We start from the raw sequence: 23,257 nt of genomic DNA, 5'->3' as shown, positions 1-23,257 counted from the left end.
CTATTTCTTTCCAAGAGTGTGGCTTTTTGAAGCTGGAAGCAGACAACCTCGGGGCAAAGCAAGCTCTGTAATACATCTCTGTCTAGACACCAGCTGAAGTATGGGATGCCTTGACTGTGGAGTGCAGGAATAAATCATGCAGAGCTTTCATGAATGATTCATGACTGTCCATATGACATAGCCATGGTGGCAACTGAAAGGCACCAACCTTACTGCAAATCGGTGTTCTAAGGGAAGGTGGCTTGGTGTTCTTCCTTGCATGGCACCGGCGTGGCTGTTTGTATCGTAACACAAGCACAGTGTGCATGAGAAGTGTCAGGTCCAACTCGTCAACGTGTTAATTTGGGATGAAAACCCTTTCTCGAAGAAAGAGGTGCTTCCAGGGACGAGAGATTGACAATTCAAAATGAAAATCCAGTTGATGAGACCCAAGAACTATGTGTCCTGAGGGTGGACTTATGGCATAGAGGCATCGCTCTTTTTGGAGGAGACCGAGCCCTTCCCCTCTGAGCTGCTGATTGTGCATGTCCCAAAGGGCTCAGAGGCTCCCCCCACCACAGGCTCAGCCAGAGCTTCCTGGTGTGTCCCCTGGCAGAAACCGTTCTAGACTGATTATTCCAGACCAGTGCTTCTCAACCAGGTGATATTTTGTCCACTCTCCCGTCTCTCAGGGACATTTGGAATGTCTGGAGACATTCCGTGTTTACAACCAGGGTGTTGCTATTGGCATTTAATGAACAGAGGTCAAGAATCCTGCTAAACATCCTAAAAATACATAGAACAGCTCTCCAACAATGAATTGTCTGGCCCCAAGTGTCAATAGCACTGAGGTTGAGAAACCTGGTTCTAGAATGCGGCACTTCACAGGAGCTATGGCAATGCTCAGGTTGGGTGGGAGCAGGAAAGGAAAGAACAATGATAATGAAGACAACCTTAAAGTTTCCTCAAGGACCTTACCAGATCTTGACAGGAAAGCAGAATAAGCAACTAACTATGCCATGTGGTTTCAGAATTGCTAAATTTGCACTTGACTCGAGGTGGCAACAGATACCCTGTGTACTTTATTTTTTTTCTGTTACTATACTAGCAGCATTACCAGGGCAACCTTGAGACTCTTCAAAGGTTCACTTTAATTGGTCAATATCTAATATATACATTTTTAAAAGTGTTCAACAAATGGAATTGTATTGTGCAAGACTCACTCTACCCTAATTTTTGATTTAAGTCAGCACTTGAGGTGGAAAGAGTGTCCTGAATCTGTGTTTTAGAGATAGGGCTGAGTGGTCGTTACTCTGACATGGCAATCGCGGTCCTGAACCATAAAAACTGCCTGTGTGTCCTACTGGCTTTGAACTCAAAAGCCAGTAGTGTTCAGAAGGATTCAGATTCACAGTGGGGCTACTCACCCTGGTTCTGGTATGTATAGTGCCAGCTGACAGTGGGTTTAGAGTGTGTTTAGTTACGAGCTGAACTCAAATTCAGTCAGCATCATGAGAAAGTTTAGTGATTAATGCTACAATTTTGAATACCTGTCTCCTTTGGATTCATTAGTCCTGTTCATGGTGTACTTCACATACTAGTTTCTGATTGGCAGTTTCAAGGTTTTGCAGATGAAATCTATGGTTTGTAAGAATGAAATTGGGAGCCCCCAAACAATGCACTGAGCACCAGGTCCCTGCCTTGCCCAGCAGAGGGTCCACTTGTGTGCGCTTCTCTTTTCTCCGCCTGCAGGGCATGAGTCACTGGAGGGGAGCGATTGGTTGGTTGGATGCTTTTGGTCTTCCTGGTCAGGCAGGGTCTTCACCCTGACATTTCTTTACCAACGCTTGTTTGACACAACTCAAAACCTTACCGTGTGGTGACATCTGGCCCCTTAGACTCTAAATGGGAAGAAAGAAATGCTACAAGAAAAAAACGCCATGTGTGACGAACAGGAGAGTAAAAATGAATGAACTGGCGGATGGTGAGCTGGCAGGCTAGAGGTGTCACTGGAGAAGGAGCCTGGACAAGGCTATATCTTTGTTTTTGTTCCAGAAATCCAGTCGTCAAGTCACCATCAAGCACGGAAATTATAAAAGCGGTTTCAGTAGCTATATACTATATATATTTTATATAGCAAGAGAGAAAGAGAAAAATTTCCTCTTAGTAAAATATTCACTTTTGTCAACCCTAAAAGGTTTTGCTGGTGACCCCGTTGTAGCTGGCAGGAGTTAGTTTGTTTGTCCTGTTTTGTTTTAAACGTGTGCAGAGTCGAAGCCATAGCGTCCTCTCCTCTAAGAGCGTGTCCTCGGTGGGGAATTTGTTCTACACAATCTGCTTGCCTTGGCACTCGCGTTTTGAACACTGAGCCGGCTTCCACCAGTCCCCGTTGTGACAGTGACAGATGTTACATTCATCCACTTTCACTTCAATGCCAGCCGGAATTATTGTCGTTCCTGCAAAGCAGTTTGGACCTGGAACACACACATACGTTGATTATTTGATTGAATCTGAGAGGCGCCCGCTCTCTCTTCCCTACCCCACCCCAGTTAAAAAAAAAATCCAACCCCCATGCCATAAGTATGGAAGTCAGACTACGCTTAACAGTTTATCATGAAAGGATTTTCTAGCCATCTTTTTTAAATAAAAACTTCCAACTGCTACTGTCTTTTGCCTACAGCCAGTATTCCCTGTGTATAGTATGCATTAAAAAAAAAAGATTCCATGCTCAGAAAATATTATTGTCTGTTACTGAGTACACACGGTTTTCTAAAGTAAGCTTTTATGGGTTAAATGCTATTTGCTTTTGGCTTTGGGGTGTGAAGGCTGCCAAAGTATCCTCTGAAACTTTAGTGGGGGTCTAGCGAGGTCTGCCTCAGATGATGGTGCCCCGTGGGCTCTTCTCTGGCTTCCCGTGGTGGGTATGAGATGATGAACTCACTTACTCCCCAGTTTCAGCACCTCCCTAAGCCTGGTTCCTGGAATCCCCAGCTTGTTTCTTGATAATAATGAATAATTCATGGCCAGATGATTTATTCATGTCCCAAACAAGCTTTGTTAGAGGTTCATTTGATTTTTATAAATGGAGTTCCTTTAATCTGTTGGCTATCTATTTTTTTTAAAGAATGACCCAAATGATTGGCTTTTGAAAGTCGACCGGAATTTTATTTTACTTTTTCAGATTCAGAAACTCTTTACTGAAAATGTCACTTGCTCACTGTAGATGGATGTTTTTAAAATTCACCAGTCTCAGTTTTTCACGTCTTGTCTTTCTCTCCTTTCTCTGAATTTCCCTTTACTTGTTTTTTCTAACCCTTCCTGTGTACAAATGCCAGTGTTCTGTGTGGGTGATACTGTTTCTCAGATTCAAATGGAATAAAAATTGCTTCCGAGGGCGCAGTGGATGATAGCGGGGCAGTGCAAATCGCTGTTTGTTTGAAATAATTTTATATGTCTCTGAAGTACATACTAGGATAAAGAGAGGGAACACAGAGTCGTGTCTGGCAGTGATTTACTGACCCAGCATTACTGGCCACTTGCCGCAACCACTGGGAAGTAGCACGGCGACATACATCGGTATCGGTGCCCCACCTTCCCTGTCCTACCACTTGGTAAGAGTTTACAGGATTGTATTTACTCTCAAATAAATAAAATGGGCAATTTGTAGTCCACTTCCTAACTGGAATCTCACTTTTATAAACATGATAACTACTAATTAACAAGGTCTACTTATCAAACATGAAACTTAATATGTTACGGCTTTCACCACCCATTGTTTTAGGGCTCCCAGACCTCAGCTGTGCATACACTTTGCAGGGGTGTTCACGTACCTATGACTTTCCCTTACTCTGCTAGCCAAACACCTTACACATTTGCCCGGACATGGAGAACTTGTAAAAGTAGGGAAGATATAATAGTTCAAGGTTGACAATTAAACAGCTAGTGAACTTCTACTTTTACCCAGGAGGCCACTTCTTATGATGCTGTGGTTATAGGCCCTTGGCCATCTGAATTGTTGGTTATTTAAGGATCACTATAGCAATTTCATAAGTCTTAGGATTTCGACGTTGTTTGAGAGATTCAACTAGCTTTGGGACTACACCTCCCTGGGAGAAGTCCACACCAAATTATGAAGATGTTCTGTTACCAGAACTGAGGGATTCTTCGGAGGACTTGGCAAAGAGGCATTTCCAGAAGGTAGCTGCTTCTCCCATGGCTGTTCTTGACAGACCTCTCTCAGAGTAACCAGTTCTAGGTCAAACCTGGCCAGAGCCAAACTCGGAAATCACACTGGGTGATGACTACCACCTGGTATTCTGGAATCATCCAGACAGGGTAGCCGTTTCTGTCTCTCCACCTCTCTACTTCCAACCAATCTTTTTTACCCCGATTATATACTTTTTAATTTTTCTAGGTGGGGGATGAAAACAACATTTCTAAACAGTGGTTTCAAATGAAAGACGTCCCTTAAAAAGGCAGAATATTATTCAGTAAATGTTCTCCCAGCTCCTTGAGAGGATTTGGAAATTTGTCAGAAGAATCTTAACTGCATGTGAGTGTAAGATTCTTAACTGCAAGAATCTTAACTGCAATGTTGCTGGCTTACAGGGGTCAGGCTCATCTCATTGGTGAAAAAAGAACTCTGACGAGTCATCACGCATGTCTTGAGGAGTTATTTTTGCTAGGGTTCTGGTTTTCCTAGGCCCTTTTGACCTATGTCAGTGCCATACTCTGATCAGTATGTATTTGATCAGCCTCAATACATCATTTCTTAAGAGTCATTTAGAATTTGCTGCACTCAGCTCAGGAAATATTAATTTATATTGATTGACAGAATGCAAAGAAAGGTTCTTTGCACTTTGCTAGGACTGACCAGTCAAAGCTACTGCCTATGAATAACACAGTGACTTGTCTATGGTCTCCTTGGCAGTCAGAGAGGTGTTCTACAGAATCAAAAAATCTTGTTTGATCTCATTAACAGTGATTTTTATTTAGCATCCTTCTGAAAATTTCAGGTATAGCTCAAGCAAGCCTAAAGTTTTCTGTTAGTAGTCTGATCTGCTTAGAAGTAATTTAGATAATTCTCAGATGTAATGGTTGGCACAATGTAGAAACTGTTTTGGTTTTGGCCTGTCCCTTCTTAATAGTGGTGGCAGTAAATGCTAATTTTCTCTGAGCATGTGAGAATTCTACATGAATTCCTTACACAAGAAATCTACCCTTCTGTCTGTTCTCTTCCTTTTGCTTGGAAGCTGCTTGTCTTTTGTCTTGGTTTATGTGAAAGAATAAGATATTTTGAAGAGTGAACTCAATAGCAAAAGCAACGTGTTTTAATGCAGAAGACTTGGAGAGACTCCAGAGGGGAGCAGTGAAAATGATTAAACTGAAGGCTGGCAAATAGGACCTCTGAGAAAAGGTTAAAGGGATTGGAATTATTTAATCTAGAAGGAGAAGACAGAGGAATAACTCAATAACTCTCGGGGAATGAAGGCTTATTAGGTGAAAAATGGTGACCAACTGTTCTTTCTTTCTTCTGACGGCTAGCATAAGAGAAAATGGAGACACATAGATTGCCAAGGAATTGTAAACACGTCCAAATTGCTCAGAGAACAGAGAATTGAGTGTGGCAGATCTCCCAATGGTGTGGGAGATCTCTCTTAGAGATCATTAGGAACACAGGATGTCTCATCTGTCAGGTATGATTGAAATCATTAGCTTCTTGAAAACAGGGACTGAATATCTATTATTTCTTATGGTCCAGACCTAACACTGTGTCCAGCAAATATTAAAAACTCAGTATATGTTTGTTTAACTGAATGACATAGGATGAACAAACTAGCTATATGTTAGAGGCAAAATTTTGAGATCTTCTAGATCAGGCCTCACACATACAGATGTCAGACCTAGCCCTAGTAATATAGGTATAGACATTTATTAATTAAAGGAAACACAGAGTGATAATTTCTTGAGCACTTGCTTCATGCCAGGAGTTTGTTTCATTTGATCTTTCCAATAAACCATATAAGGTCCACATTTTCATCCTTAGCACACTGAGCCTCAGAGATGGAAAACGACTCGTGTGAAATCACATATCTAGTAAGTGACATCAATGGGATATGAAGTCAAATCTCCCTGACCTATTGGAGTCCATGCAGTGCCTTCTTTGCCCAGATCCTGGGTTTCTATTTAGAATCTGGAAGTCCACTTGGTATTCGTTTGAGGATGCATACTGAGGTAAGAAATGGGATGGCCAGGAAGACGTGAGACTGTTTTTCTGTGGATCTTTATCAGATTTACTGGTTTTAGATTGTGTATCCAGAAAACATAATTTATCTAACAATGAAAAGGGAGTTACAGTGGAGAAGATGCTTGCAGTGAGGGACTTCGGCCTTCTGCGGGCAGCGGTTCTCTCTGGTTATGAATGAAAGGAAACTGCTACTCGGGAGACCTGGTATAGGTTGTGGTTCTACAATTAATTATAAATGTGACTTTAGGCAAGCACTCTGTAACCTGAATACAAATGGGGGACCATATTGTCTAGTCTCAGAAAGGATTCATAGTTTTGAAAATGCATTACAATGGGAACTGCAGCTTAAATCTGTACTGGGAGTTGGAGCAAGAGAGGAAAGAGGGAAAAACAGTCTAGGAATTCTCATACATACAAAATCTTTTTCTATGAAACATGAATAATTTTCCCTGTTATCAGAGCACTTACTTTGCACACCTATAAAATAAAAACTGGTTTGCAGACATTTTTCCACAATAGAAATCATTCAAAATCTTATAAGGAAGACCAATCTGGCCAGGTAGCTGTGGGAGCCTGGAGCACTGCTTATCAGCAATATTTTTTCTTGTCTTCCCACCTCAACCTCACAAAAGCAGCCCATAAAACATCTACACAGAATATCTAGTGATCAGAGAAAAGGCATTTGGAATGATCTCCTCCAGCTTCAAGAACCTAGGAAAACAGGAGACAATAGAAAGGAGTCTGTCATATTTGTGATTGTAAGAACTGAGCAGATTAAACTCACCCACTAAAATTGTCTTTTTTGATAAACCCTAACATTTCCTGTGTAAATGGGTTCGCAGAAACTATATGAAAAAGGAAGTCTATAGCTAATCTGATCTCACATCCTATAGATGTGTGCTTGCTTACGATGTTAAACATCATATCAGTTGCATGAAGAAGCAAGTATGTAACATGGAATCAGTGCTCTGAAGGGCAGGGTCAGAGAGCTGTGGAAGGTTGTAACAGAGAATTTGATCTGGGCTGTGGGTAAATGGAAAGATTTGGGCTGTGTTAAAGATTGCTATCATTATTCTTAAAGCCATGGGAAGCTATTGAAGTATTGAGGCAGGTCAGTGTGTGTGTGCAATTGCAAAGTAAAGGCATTGATTACACGAAGTGCACCACGTCACTATGTGATTAGTCCACAGAGCACCCAAGGTCAGACTAGATATGGCATCTTGATGGACAAAGGTCCTTGGAGATTTCAGACATAGACAAGAGCCTTCACAGGCCCTGGTGCTGTTTGGTAGTAAAACCACATTTCTTCCTCCTTTGCTTTGAGGTATTAAAAATATCTGCTAAGGTGCTGGGGTAATTCTAGATTAGTGTCAATTATTAATACATTGGCTTGAATTAATTGATAATATTATGCCTATAGAAAGTAAAGTCCTAGAGGAAACAAGGCCCAGGAAATATATGATTTGATCTGAGTGAAGGGGAAGGAAAAGCACTGGAGGGGGAAGGTCATTTGTAAAAGAAGAAAGACTTATTTGGAGCCCACTAGGGAACCAGGATTGTGTGCAATCTGATGGAGATTCTACTGGGCATGTTGAGGAAGAGGAGGATTTTACCAGTCAAGCAACACAACAGTCCTGGACAAAAGGCACATATTAGAGGAAGTTCTATCTAGAGATTATACAGAATAGCCAAGAGAACCACACTTGGAACATAATACAATCAAGAGCAAGAACCAAAATAATGCCACAGATTTGACCCAGCGAAAGCACACCTTGGGTGCAGATATAGCAGCTTGCCCCTTCAACATCATCAACCCAGGACCCTGGATGCTGCTGCCAGAACTGCAGGCACAGCTCTCTTTCTTACCAGTCTTACTAGAATAAAGAGTGTGTTGGCCTGTGCTTTCTGAAATTACTACCTTTCAATTTAAAGTGTGCAGCAGGTAAGCCTGAGGACAAAGCCTAGTTAAATATCTGCACCTTAGCTGCAAGGGAGGCTGGGACATGAATATCTGGCATTTTCAGCTTCTCTAGGGAGAGATGGGCTTTCTTTATATGTGGAGAATTCCCCAATCATAGGAAGAGAACAATTCATTTCTGATTCTAAGAGGGAGGGGGAGAGGGATCAATGTGGGAAACTTTACCTGTTTCCATTATTTTTCCCCCTGGGGCAGACTGCCAGCATGCTTGTCTTGAATATTTATTCATTTAGAAGTCACAAGACTTCTCTAAGCATGAGCGATACAGCTATTAATGACAGAGAAAATCATGTAGACACAAACAACAACATGGTGATTACCAGAGGGAAGGGGTGTAGGGTGAGGTAGAAGAGGGTAAAGGGGGGATAAATGGTGATGGAAGGAGACTTGACTTGGGGTGGTGAACACACAGTACAGTATACAGATGATGTGTTATAGAATTAAATATCTGAAACCTATCCATAGTTTGCTGTGTATAATGTGCACTTTCCCCCCAAAATTTCTGAGGGAAAAATAAGGATGTGTATTATACATGGGTATAATGATTACATGTCATGGGTATAACAATGTGTATAGCCAAGTGCTGGAAGCAACCTAAGTGCCCATCGGTAAATGAGTGGATCAAAAACCTATGGTACATTTACACAATGGAATACTACTCAGCAGAAAGAAAGAAGGAGCTCCTATCTTTCACTACAGCGTGGATGGAACTGGAGGGCACTATACTAAGTGAAATAAGCCAGGCAGTGAAAGACAAATACCATACGATCTCACCTGTAAGTGGAAACTAATTAACAAAACAAACAAGCAAGCAAAATAGAACCAGAGACATTGAAATAAAGAACAAACTGACAGTGACCAAAGGGGAGGTGGGAGGGGGGTAATGAGGGGAAAATAGGGGAAATGTCATCAAGAGCATGTATAAAGGACACCTGGACAAAGCTAAGTGGTGTAGGATTTAGGGTGGGAGGTGGGGATGGATGGGTGGGGGAGTAGAGGGGAGAAAATTAAGACAACTGTACTTGAATAACAATAAAAAATGTAAATACAAAGAAAACAAAGTGTATAATCCATGTACACACACGGATGCACACACAATGCACACAAAAGTGTTGGGTGTGCATTATACATGGCAAAATATGGTAATTTAATTAACCAATGTCATGCCAATAAATTCAGTAAAAAAGAGACAGATTCTGCCTTTGGGGCATTGACATTCTAGGGGTAAATCTGAAAAAAATAAATTAAATAGGGCTATTTCAAATCATTATGTGCTATGAAGAAAATAAACAAGAAAATAAGCATTCTGGGTCGAATGCTTAGACCCAGAATGGAAAAATTCTTCATAGTTTACAGATCACGTTCATATATGTTTTCTTGTTTCTCATTCCCCATCATGCTATGAAGTGTTTACCATGAACCCTCTTGCACAAATGAGGAAAGTAATGCTGAGAGAGATTAAAGGACTGATACAGGGCAGAGCAGTAAACAACTTCTCTTATAGGAGAGCTTGAATCTCAACCCTTTATTCAGATCCCTGGTTGACTGCTTTTCTTAAGGAGACTCTTTGTTTATACGTACTGCCATTTGCTGTGAACGTCCTTCCGTGGTCATCATCATGCATTCCCCTCCTCCTGACCACTCAGCTTTCCCCTGCAGGAAGCTAACCTGAAACCCAGATCCCGTTGATAACACTGAATTCAACAAATACTTTTTGAGTATTTTTAAGAATTTTCATGCATGACCTTTTTTCCTCCTCGCATGAGCTACTATTTTCTTTGTTTTATAGGTGAGGCAATGAGACATAGAAATGTCAAGTAACTTTCTCCAAACCACATAGCTAGTAAGTGGCTGAGCTCCAGGATGCCCAGCCGCTTTTCTGTGCTTCATTCCAGAAGTCAGTCTTTCTGTGAGTAGAAGCTACTTTTCATTTGCTGCATATTTTAATGGCACCTGGGATGGGTTGGAGGAAAAAGGGTAGAATATTTAAAGTCCTGGAGAAAGGGAGGGAGGGAGGGAGGAAGACGGGGGGGGGGGGGGGGGGGGGGGAGGGAGAGTAAAGGATGAATAGGCAAATAGTAGTGAATGGAAAGGGGCAGGTCTGACTCCCAAACTCCCACGTGGAGCAGAGAAGTGGGTCCCTGAAACAGCTTTATCCAAGCTCTTCTCCGTAACTGCACAGCAGAATTGCTCCCCAGAAGCAGATATGGCTGAGAAAACAGTGTGATTCCGGTGATCACCTCAGAAGGCAGGCGGACTGGCACTGAGATCTCTCAGTAGGGGATGCCCTGTCCTTGTTGCTTGTTGACCCAGATCCTCTCTCCCGCCGAGCCTCCTCCTTCCCAGACACTAGGACAGCTGGGCCAGTCACGATCACTTTACAGATGCTTCCAAATTATAAATTGGTACGGCATCCCTGAAAATCCTCTTCTGATAACAACTTCGTACTGCTAAATGGTCCCTCTTTGGGCACTGCAGTTCCTGGCCTTGATTTGAATATTTATCACTGACATGTGGTGTCTTTTAGAAACTGGTTGTAAATGATCTTCCTGTTGCACAAATGAGGTAGATTCCTATTGAGTAAGACCATAAACATCCCATATTGATTTGGCAGAGCACCTAAATCATTGTCTCAGCAAATAGTAGGCATGTAGGCCTCAGTCTGGGGTTGAATCAGGCTGGATTATGTTCTTCCTTTTACCTGATTTTAATTATCTGAGTCATGAAGTCCAATAGACATTATTTTGCTGTGGAAAAGGAAATTAGCTTTCTGATCAGGTATACCCATTTCTGACTATTAACATCTTGGAGAAGATGTTTTTTAAAAAATCAGTAATTAGAACTGATTGCAGTTAAAATTGAACTAAGCGACTGAAACCTCCCCGGTAGCATGTTCCAATGGCCGTATTAGGCCTGGCCAGAGAGCAGTGACAAGGTGTTGACTGCCAAAGGGAGTTTCCAGAGTGGACATGGAGCGCCCCTTTCTTTCTGCGCTGAGTCACTGTCTCTCTGTTCCTCTCCAACCATTTTATTAAACCACAGAACAAAAAGCTTCCTCAGATGAAGGTGGCAAGATTCAGCAAGAATTGTTTTCTCTGAGACTGCCCTAAAGGTTCCTGTTAATCATTTTATTTGAAAATTCAATATTGCTGAACTCCCACACAAATTTCAGTGTGAGGGCTCCAGAGAGTCTCCTGGACCTTAAGTATGTAAGATTTATAACCCGGTGCTCCAATTAAGTAATGCAAGGGCTGGAGCAGGGAGGCAGGATGCAGTCAGGCTACACAATAGAGGGAAAGGCTGGCTGCTCTTTTTGTAATTTCAGGCAAATGAGGAGGCTGCGAGGATCTGGCATAACTCACACTCTGTGTTCGCTGGCCTTTCTTGTCTGGCCGCCCCTTCAGAAGGGCGTGTGCCATCAGCATATGTCTTGGTTTGCTGTTGCATAACACCATTCTTCTGCTAAGTTTTTGCTACGAGTGAGCAAACAGTCCCAGCCAAATTTTCCAAGCTGAAACGGAGACGGCCTCCGTTGTTAGAGCTTGCAGTGTTTTTTAAATCACTTTCCTATTTTTTTCTCAGCAATCGTTAAGGTTGGGAGAACTGGCATTATTGCACCAGTAATACCAGGAACTGAGGTTCAAAGAGGGGGAACCGAGGTGATTTACTACTTCCTTATTGAGTAGTTGAGTCAATTTACTTCTAGGTGAGGAGATTAGGACTCTGACATCCACATTTCAGTCCTGACTCTGCCATTTACTGGAGGTGTGATCTCAATGTCCCTAGGTGTAAAGTAGGAATTATATTAAAATAATAAGAGTACCTACTTATGGAAGTTTTGAAGGAGCAAATGAATTAGCATATGTAAAGCAATTAGGACAGTGCCTGTCACATCCTAACATTCAATAAATGTTAGTTGTTGCTATTTATCATTCTGATTATAGTTATTAGCTGAGTTACAATCTGTGCTACTTTGGGTAGGTTATAGAGTCCAGGTACTTTGATTTCTAGTCTAAGCTTGATTTTGTTAATTTTAAAACATCAGTGAAGCAATTAATCTTGCTGATGTCAACTAATTTTTTTTTTATTTTTTATTTTTTTTTTTACGAAGTGAGTGAGCCTATACCAGTAAAATCTTTTCTACGGGGATGTCTCCTGTGAACAGAGACAGGGTCTCTGTTCACAGGAGGCGGGTTCAAGGGAGCTGTGCTGGTCTGAGCCAGTTGTTGACAGTGGAAGCACTCATTAGGGAGACAACTTAAAATGGTTTGCTTGGACTACTAATGATAACCGCTTTTGTTTGTTGGAAAGAAAAGGCTCAGATATGGCGGGAGAAAGTCTAATTTAGAGGCTAACAAAGAGATGGCAAGCTAAATAAGAGAGAGTAGACAAGATATATATCTATATATCAAAATATCTATCTAAAGGGATTTTTTCCCCCAGCATTTTCTCCCTGCTTGAAAATGTAGGATGAAATCTGAATGCCTGCCAATAACAGACATGCTGAATAAATTATGGTTCCCCACTGCATGGACTCTACAGTAGCTATTAAAAAAGAATGAATTACAACCTCCTGCTGACTTGCACGGATCTTTTTGTGAGTTATTATTGAATAAGAAAGGAATTATGCAGAGAAGTGTAGGTATAAGATGGTCCTATTTTTATAAAACAAATACAAACTTCTGTGTGTGCATTTGTATAGGATAACATGAGGAAGAAGGAAAAATACAGCACAAAAACTATGTTGTTAACACAGATTATCTGGCTGGAAGGAAAGGTTTTTGATGGGGGAGGATTTGAGTAGAACAAAATGACAGGAGAAAAACAGGTGCATCGCCACATTTTATATTTGGTTCTCTGCATAAACATGGAGAAAATTCTTATATTGGCACACATTTTAAAATCAATGTGTGCATTTAATGATGTAATGGTTTTGTTTTTGCCCTTCAAATGTGTTTTTAAATTGATAATGCATCTGAAAACACATTTTCAACAGAGGAAATGTAGTGAAAATCAGAGAGACAGACCAAGCAGAGCCATCGGTTCTCCAGGTTCCTAGACTCTAAAGTTCCAGGGCTGTGCTGGCCTTTGCGGCGGCCACTAGCCATAGGTGGCTGTGGAGTGCTTTAAATGTGGCTCGTCCCAAGTGAGGTGTGCTGTAAGTGTGAGGAATACGCCTCAGATTGCAAAGCCTTGGTAGGCCTTGACCATAAAGCATGTAAAATCGCTCACTGATAATTTTTTCTATCAATTACATGTTAGACAAAAATATTTTTGACAGATTGGGGGAAATCAAATATATTCTTAAAATTAATTCCATCTCTTTCCTTTTTACTTTTTTTAATGGGGCTAATTTAGAAAATTTTATTTTAGAAAATGTAGAAAATATCATGGCTCACATGATATTTCTATCAGACAGTGCTGGCCTGGAGGAATTAATGAAAGAATAAAGAGGCATTTGGAGGGATCAAGAAGAAACTAAGTTTTACATAATTCGGCAGGAAGAAATACTAAGTGCCGTTAAAAGGGAATGTCTTTAGGATAGGGATTCTCAGAGTGTAGGCCCTTGATCAACATTATCAGCATCACTGGGAACATCTGTGACATGCAAATTCTTCATCCCCATCAAACACCTACTGAACCAGAAACTCTGGGTATGAGCCCAGCGATCTGGTTTAACAAACATTCAGGTGATTCTGACACAGGCTAAGATAGAAGAACCCCTGCTCTAGGATAAGGCAACTTGGATAGAAACCATATCATTGGAAACTAGGAAGATAGTATAGTCTGAGTTTTGGAAGATGCAGTGAGCTTCTCAAAATACAGTGAGCTTATCCTAAAAGGCAATGAATTCAACATGCTACAAGAACATAGGCTTTTAGCAATGGGTGGTTCCTGAGGAGAAATTCCGAGCTAGTAAGTGGCGGTTAAACGGTTCAGTAACTTTCGAGTTCCAGTATCAAGCTCTGAGCTGTCATTATTGTGTTTCTTTGATAAGTGTGATTTTACTTACATGACAGCTTTGAGAATCAAAGAGTCATGTGTGAAAGTTGGCATTTGGAACCATTTTGGATGCTTTCGTGACCTCACTTTCCAAAAACAAGTTGGTTGTCACTGGAAAGAAAAAAGTATATATTTACATTTTGGATAGATTCCTGTTAGAAAAGAGAGCATGACTCAGTTTTATCTACATTTCATATGAAAAATAAAATGATTTTAAGCAACAAGTTTTCTACTTCTGAAACTAATTTAGTATCATCTTTGAAAACTGCCTATCATCGATGCAAAAATTACCAATCTATTGTATTTCCTGAAAACAATATGCTTGATTGAACACACTGGAATCCAATTGACATCCTCACTGGGGGAGAGGGGCATGGGATGTGAGGTCTGCTTGTCAACGGAGTAGACAGCATGCCCACCGCCACACACATAACACATTTCATAATGGAGATGAACCAGGAAACTTTCCAATTTTACTCTCTATATTCAAAGACACAAAATGCTTTGCAACTGGAAAAAAATGATGGGAAGATTATTTCATTGTTTTATTACTGGAACATTTTATTTTATCTTTGGAACATATAACCAAAGCTACCTTACTGACATTTCCAGGATTTTCATAGTAATGTACAGGGTGGGGCAAAAGTAGGTTTGTAGTTGTTCATATGAAAAATACATAATAATTAATAAATAATAATACAAGAATGAGCTCTGTGTTTCACATACTCAAAAGTATAAACCAATTTTTGCCTCACCCTGTATTATTAGACATGCCATGGGTAAATTAAGTCACAAAATGATGTTTTCTTTAATGTCCATCTAACAATGCCTATAGTTAATAACTATGACACAGAAATGATGACAAAATTAGTAAAAATAGTCCACAAACTGTGTAATAAATCTAGTCTAGAAATATTTTTAGTCTAGAAATATAATGTTGGCCAGTCTGTCACATTTCCTTCCTGTGTAGATATGGCAAAAGTTGATATCAAATATAAATAATAATGGGATAAAATTTATGAAAAATAAGATAAATCACACAGATTAAGGTGACTTAATCTAGATTAGAAGTCACAGAAGGTCACCTTGAGAAAGTGATGGGTGATAATGGGAGAGAGGGGGCAAAGAAGCCACATGCGAGCCACTCCTACACGCAATAAAAGCTTGGGGTGTGGGACAGCATTTGAGATACTGCAGAGTAGAAAGCCAGTGGAAGGGGGACCAAAATAAAAGTATGTGAACATAAATAGAAGTTAGTGCTTGGTGCTTTGTAAAAACTCTATTTAGGCCCCGGCTGGTTTGGTTCAGTGGGCTGAGTGCTGGCCTGTGAACCACAAGGTCGCCAGTTCGATTCCTAGAAGCAACAACCGATCAATGTTTTTCTCACACTTTGATGTTTCTCTCCCTTTCTTTCTCCCTCCTTTCCCCTCTCTCTAAAAAATAAATAAAATCTTTAAAAAATGTATTTGGGATTTTTGATTCCATCTAAAGAGCAATTGAAACCATGACATCATCAGCTTTACTTTGTAAGCAGATTACACAGACTTTACTGTAGATAATGAGTTGAATCATAGGTGAGGGCTGTGTTGCAGAAAGCTGACCAATTTAATCGGTTCTTGCATTAGTCCAGGCCAAGAAAATGGTGGGCTAGTCTAGGGTGGTGGCCATGGGAATCGAGAGAAGTGAATGGATGTGAGCATTACTTAGGAGATAGAATCAATGTGATTTGGTAGTAGATGGAATGTGTGGAATAAGAAGATGCCCATCAAGTTTCTGATTTGAGCAAGTATATAGGACACTGGTAATGCAGCAGGATTTGCGGGAAAGAGTCTGAGGCTGAGGTGAGAAATGTTGGATTTGTGCAACCACGAGTCATCTCAGTGGAGCTGAATAGAGGAACAGAAGTGACTGAGTGCAGAGAGAGAGCTGGGAGTCCCTGCCAAATGAATGGTGACTGAAGCCGGGGGAGTGGATGAAGTTACACTGAGCATTTGGTGTAGTGCAAGAAGAAAGAGGGCCTAGGACAGCACACAGCAGAGTTGGATCCAACTAAGGTGACTAAAAGGATGTCCCCAAAAAGGAAGGAGGAAAAACAGCAGTGCATGCTATCAGAGAAGCCAAGCAAAGGAAACATTTTGGGTAGGAGCAGGCACAGCAATGTCCAATGAAGCTGAGATGGCTTATGAGGTGTGCGCTGAGATAAGTTCATTGATGATTCACAAGAGCAAGGTTAAAGAAGTTGGAAGAATGGGTGGGTAGTAAGAGGATGTAGACATGAAGAAAGCCCAGTTGGTAGCTGTACAAGGTGAGGGCTGAGGGAGGAAATTTAGGATGGGAGAGAGATTAATATATTTAAGTGCTGGTGGGAAAGAAGGGGGAAAGAGAGGTTGGATGGGGAGGAACAACAGAGAGAATAGAGTCCCTGAGAAAGCAAAACAGAATGGAAATCTGTGTTCTAAGATAGAAGATGGGGAATATTCTCTATTGTCATAGACAATAAGAAGCTAAAGGGGCTTTTGTCTGATAATTCTAGTATCTCTGGGAAGAAGGAGGGACACTAATAGGCTGAGAGGGAAGGGAGAAGATGAAGTCATTCAAAAGAATGAACAAGACAGATGACCGGGGAAACGCGATAAAATCGTTGAACAGGGTAAAGGTCTGGGTAAGGATGGTGATTATAGTTTGTGGTGGTACCAATTTGATTGCACGTGTGATCCTTCCCATTGGAGCTCAGCAATATTATGAGTGCCAAGGCAGTCATCATTTAATAGCAGTGTGACCTCAGGCAAGTCACTTGTTCTCTCTATCTCCAGTTGCTCACACGTCAACTGGGAACAATAAGAGTGCCCACCCGACATGATTGTTGAGATTATTAATGGAGTTAATACGCAGGACAGTTCTGAGAACAATTAACATATGGGATATGCTCTGCAAGAATTAGCTTTGGGGTTTTGGCAGGCATGGAGTGATAGGAGCAAAGGGATGGGAGATATTAAGAAGAGAGTGGTTGAAACTGTAGACTGAGGAGTTAAACTGGAGAAAAAGGGAAGTGAAGTCCTTGAGTTTGGAAGTCACTAGATAATTTTTTATTTACCAGAAATCCTCCTGGTATGGATTCCTGGCCTAAGACTGCAATATGCTAGTTTTATTGACAAAATTAAAGTGTTGATGAAAAATAATTAATATTATCTGAATTCTCTCACTCTAGTTCTTATTCTGTCCTTTGGTTGTGGTACCCAATACATAAGGAATTTACTTTAAAAAGATGCTGTGGGGTGTGTGTGTGTGTGTGTGTGTGTGTTAACTTTAGCTGGAAGCAGATCCTGTGTGTGACACCTCATGTTCTGAATTCTTATGAAATGGGAGAGTTCTAAAACGAGAAAAAAATTATAACAAGCAATATTAAGGGAATCCCCTCAAGTTAAGGCAATTTTACTTAAAGGCTGTAAATTTGCCAACTGTTTATGTTCTTTTCCTTGAGGTGCTAGATGCCATTTAAACCAGAAAAACAATCAGTTTGGCCCAGGCTTGAATTGCTGTAGAATAAACAACCTCCAAAACTGAACTTTAAAGGGAACTTTCTGCATTGCTGATGTGCTGAGACACTCAGAGGTGCTATTTTGTTTCTGGGGATACATTTTATGTGGTCGTTCAGATGGAAGTTTTATATGGTGAAAATATGACATTGAGATCTCTGAAAATAGGAAAATAGTTTCATGCACTAACAAGCAAGTAAATAAAGTACAATTATAGACTAGGGCCTAGTCCCGTGGGAGTCTGGAAATCTGGAGTTTATTCTTGCCTGTGGCAAGTGATTTTTCCTTAAAAGTAGAGGAAACACCTAGAGGTGGGCAGGGTGGAGAAAAGGGAGACCAGGGCAATTCATCTTAGGTGCAAATACTGCCACTCTTATCTCAAAGATATTCCCAAATCTGCTGCCTTCCCAGGAATTGCCAGTGGACAGATGTCATTTAGTAAGCATAACTTCTTTATTCATTTATTTTAAAGCATTTATCGAAGACTTCCTATGTACCAGGGACCATGCAAATCACTAGGAATACCGCGATAACAAGACATATTTTCAGCGCTCAATGGGCTTATCCTCTGGCAGAAGGAGGCAAGTCCAAAGTTAGAAATAGGATTTGATCGGAGACTGTAGGAGGTCATCCGATCAAAACTGAGAAGAGGAAATCTTGCTGGAACACATGAAGACTGAGTGGATCTTGTGGGGTGAACAGGAACTATTTTGGTGATAGTGGTGCATGGAAAGTTAGTGGCATGAGCAAAGGAGGGGTTATGTCCCATTGGAAAAAATATAAGGAATTTTATGTGGCTGGATCTTAGGGTCCTAAGAGAAGTATAGGGAGCTGAAGCTGGAAGTGGAGGAGGGGCAGTAACCAGGTTCTGAAAGACCTTGTCAGTTATACTAAATAGAATAGACTTGACTGTTACAGCATTTGGGAGGGAAATTAAAGGCCTTTAAATGGTGGGAGTGGTACAATTATATCTGTGCTTTAGCCAGATCACTACTGCTTCTGTGTGGGGAGGGAAGGCCCCTAGCCTGGAGAGAGCAAGAACAGTAATTGCTCCAGAAAATAAATGGGAAAGGCCCACATAGAAATAGTGGCAGTAGGCATGGAGAGGAGGGGACAAGCTGGGGCAATGTGGAAGGGAGTAGAGTTGACGTAAGTGGTATGGAAAGAGGGAGGAAATAAAACGATGTCTGTATTTCTTGCTTTTTTAATGGGAAGCAGGTAGTTTCTTTCATGGAGAGGAGAAATACAGGATTGGCAAGTTTAGGGAAAGGTCCAGAGTGAGTTTTAAATGTCTTTGACTTGTAACCAGTAGAAAGCTTAAACTAAGTAGTTAGAACAGTTGAGACCTCCAGGGAGGTATCTGCACAGGAAGCATCAATTTAGAAGTCTTCCAGGTATAGATGGTTATTGAATCCATGAAAGTGGCTTCCTAGAAAAAGAGAAAATAAATAATGGGAAGGTTACTGTTGATGGAACCCTAAGGAACTAACATTTAAATCATGAGTAGAGGAATGGACCCCTGAAAAGGCGGTTGTAAATAAGTGGGTTGTGGAGATGGGAGTAAGATGTGATAGAAGCCAATGGAGAAGACTTCAGTAAGCAGTCAAATGCTGCAGGATAGGGAATAAATAGCTGAACATATCCATTGAGTTTAGGATCCAGCAGGCGAAAGGCAAGAGCAACTTTCTTGTCATGGCGGGGATGAAGCTTGACTTCAGTGATGTTTCAAGTGATGTGTGGAAAGAAAAATGTAAGCTACACATTCAAGAAACCTTCTTTTAGACTCATAGATACAGAGAACACACTGATGGTTGCTAGAGGAGAGGGAGGTTGGGGGACTGGGTGAGAAAGGTGAAGGGCGTGAGAAGTACAAAATGGTCACAGGGATGTAAATTACAGCATAGGGAGTATAATCAGTACTACTGTAAGAACTACGAACGGTGCCAGTTGGGTACTAGAAATATCGGGGGAGCACTGTGTAAAGTACATCAGTATTTAGCCACTATACTGTACATCTGAAACTTATACAAAATAATATTGAATGTAAATTGTGTTAGAAAAAGAAAGAAAAGAAAGAAAAGAACCCTTGTTTAGAAGAGAAGATGAACTCTGGGGCTAAATGACGAGAATGGTTAGTGGGCTAGAATGTAGTCCTTGAACTTCCGAGGCCCTTATTCTCCTTTTTAAGATCAGAGAGCCATCCCTATCTATTTACTAAGAGGACAGAACCCGTGGTGAAGGTGAAGGAAGGATTGCAGGTTTGGAGAAGAGAGAGTTCTGGGTGTTCGTGCACTGAATGAGTTCTAGGACTTGCTAACCAAAGTGCCATGATCTCAGGGCCAGCAGCCTTGGCATCACCAGGGAGCTTGTTGGAAATGAGCAGTGACACGCCCCACCCAGATTTACTACATTGGAATCTTTTAACAAGAGAGAAAAATGCCCTTGCCATACAAAGATATGAAGTTACAACCATAAGGACACACGCCTTTCTTGATGTTGGCAAGGATGGGGGTTAAAAATGATGCTATCTCCTTCTGCTGTGAAGGAATAAAGGGATCTCCTGGGAGGGACGGGGAGTGAGTGCACACGGTAAGAGAGCCAGCGCTGGAGGTTGGAATGGGCGGTGGAGAGCTTGGCTGGGAGAGAAGCCCTGGGGTTTACTGTCGCATGCAGCTGAGTGTTTGTGTAGATGTCTCCAACAGCCTAGGGCTGGTATTGGAGGTAGCAGGCACTTAGATTGATGTAGGTTTGGGGTTTTGCTATGCAAATGGGATTGGAGAAAAAGAGGGTGAATTAATGAACCATAGGGTCTGGGTTGAAAAGGGAATCAATGAAAACCAATGAGAACTGAAGCTAGGAAGGAAATAGGGGTCAATCATAGTCATGAAAAGCTATGAGAAATATCATACTGCCAGCAACAGGGGCTGCTTGTCCAAAAAAGAGCTGTTCCTCCCCACTGAACAGTCTCTTTGTTTATGTTTTACAAATAACACACCTAAAATATTCACTATTGTCTTCCTTTCCCCAGTCACCCATCCAACGAGGGTCTGGGCTGCTTCAGACAATGAAACTGCCCACCCAGGTGGCTTCCCTATGAAACCTACAGCTTCTCAGTTCTTTCAATGGGCATGAGAAGACTTATAAAATTTAAGTGATGTCAGAATGATGTTCTTTATTTTCCTAAATGCCCTTTATTTTCTTTATAACCATTTGTAAAATTTACACTAGAAGTATGTTATGAATCCTACACTGATCTCCCCAAATCTTCTTTGTTTAACTTTCAAAACTCAAACCACTTTTTTCTTCCCTTATGACGCCATTTCTATGTGTGTATGTATATATATATATATGAAAAACTGTATATATATATGTATATACACATACATATGTGTGTGTGTATATATATACATATGTGTGTACACACACACACAGTTTTATCCATTCTAAGATATTGTAAAATCTTAAATAGCAGGAGCTGTCTAGGTAATTTTTCTTGTGATGCTGGACAGAAAGAGGAGGTTTGATAGCTGAATTACAGGTCTCAGGAATGGGGTAGATGATGCCAGAGAGAGGGCTGCTGAAGATAATGAAAGGCCTTTTGTACCAAAATTAGATGTCTGGATTTTAACCTGAAATGAGGATCCACTGAAAAGTTTAAAGTAGGGAAGTGACATGCTATTAACATTCCTGAAGGCTCGCTCTGTCTAGAGTGTAGAAGACTACAAACAGAGGTGTGCAAAATGAGAGACAAGGGTATGAGTAGCAACACCATTATGGTTGTCTATCTGAGGGACATGAGTTTGCACAGGAAAATTCTCCTTTCATACATGGCCATGACATTGGAGGTAGGGGATGAGGCAGGGGAAGAAGCCCGTAGCTTGTCCCTGGTTTCTGGCTGAGGTGACACAGGTGGGCTACTCACTGAGACAGACAGAGAAACGGGTTTGGGGCAGAGGGAGGGACTCGTGATAGTATGTGGAGGGTGGGGAGTGCTGAGTTCAATTTTAGACATTTAAAAATATTTTACTTATGTTATAAATGTTGGTTGAATACATTAGCAAAAAATGAATGTGAGACTGTATTTTGAACTTTAAAGAGCCAAGGTTGAAATGGAAAATGTTATTAAAAATATTTACACTTATTTCCCCAAGGTGAAATTTATAAGCCACTCCTACTGCCAACACCGTGGTGGGGAAGCAAAGCATCTGGTTGAAATTCCACTGACCTTTACATATACCCAAGTTTTCATATGATGCTCGTTTTCATTCCAAATGGCACCGCGCAGCACTAGGGATTGTACTTTCTGGAGCATTTGAGCAATAAAGAGGATTTGTGCAGCATTTGCATTTCATATGCAGATTTCCAAGCCAAAATCTTTCAAGCCAGAAGCTTGGTTCCAAACACTGAGCTAGGCACTTTTTAAACACCTCTGAGTTTGTCTCTTCTCTGCATTAGGGAGTTTGTAGAGTGACTGTGCAAGATGTTAGGAAGTCAAGCCTTTGCTGCAGCTCAGTGTTTGCCTCTGAGCCTTACTTAGCAGAGGCATCAAGACAGGGCAGTAACAAAGGCAGCGAGGATGGTATGCTTAGGAATCGAGAAGGGAGATCCGAGAACATACCCTTTAATTCTACTCAGATCTCAATTTTTATAACTATACGGTTAGGCCAACTTATTAATACAGTCTGTTTGCAGTTGCATAACAATGTTCTCCTGCTTGCTTACTTTCCTCCATGATTCTTCATTGGTTTCAAGGGGAAATACTGTCCTGAATAAATGGAGCTGCTATTTTTGTGTCCTCTTTGGTACACCTACCTGCTGTATGCTGCCCATGGCGTCCCCAGGCTGTTTATATGCTAGTCCCTGGAGCCAGTGAATGTGTTAACCTTATGTGGTCAGAGAGAAGTGTACACATGTGATTAAGTGAAAGAGAACGAGGTGGGGAGGTTACTGTGGGTTATCCAGGGAGTCCAGTGTAATCACAAGGGTTCTTTCTGAGAGGGAGGCAGGACGATAAGAGTCAGTAGTAGGAAATGAGAGGAAGAAAGCAAGAGATTGGAGTGATGAGGGAAAGGAGTCAGGAACCAAGCAAGACCAGTGGCCTTTAGAAGCTTGGAAATGCAAGGAAATTGATTCTCCCCTGAAGCCCCTGGAAGGAATGCAGCAGCCCAGCCTACTCCTGCATTTTAGACTCTGACCTGCAGAACTCTAAAAGAATACATCTGTGTTGTTTCAAGACAGTAAGCTTGTGGTGGTTTGTTGCAGAAGCTATAATCTTGAGTCAATTTGTAGATAATACTGAAGCAGATGGGTAAGTTTAGACATAAGCAGAATTTCCCAATGGATTTTAAAAGAATTTCAAACTGCATATTGATTACTAATGCTGTTACTAGTGCTCTTAAAAAGAATCTCTGGAGGGGTAAGGATTTGGTGCAAATATAGAAGACTAACAAGCTTAAACCCAGAAGGTTAAAATACCTATCACAATAGCCACTTGACAAATTGTCTGTGTTAACA

General features: G+C 41.1%; 1 protein-coding gene across 1 annotated transcript in view; it reads right to left on the bottom strand.

Moving 5' to 3' along the window:
- Window positions 1-2,189: 2,189 nt before the first annotated feature.
- Window positions 2,190-23,257, bottom strand: part of VWC2L (von Willebrand factor C domain containing 2 like) — a 149,612-nt gene continuing 128,544 nt past the window's right edge. The window contains exon 4 of the mRNA XM_024564214.2: window positions 2,190-2,453. Coding sequence (XP_024419982.1) covers window positions 2,305-2,453 — 149 coding nt within the window. The 3' untranslated portion in view covers window positions 2,190-2,304. The remainder of the gene's footprint in view (window positions 2,454-23,257) is intronic.

The sequence above is a fragment of the Desmodus rotundus genome, chromosome 2 (assembly GCF_022682495.2).
Source record: "Desmodus rotundus isolate HL8 chromosome 2, HLdesRot8A.1, whole genome shotgun sequence".
Taxonomy (NCBI): Eukaryota; Metazoa; Chordata; class Mammalia; order Chiroptera; family Phyllostomidae; genus Desmodus; species Desmodus rotundus.
The sequence above is the reverse complement of the archived record's forward strand: the minus strand, read 5'-3'. Positions and strand labels throughout refer to the sequence as shown.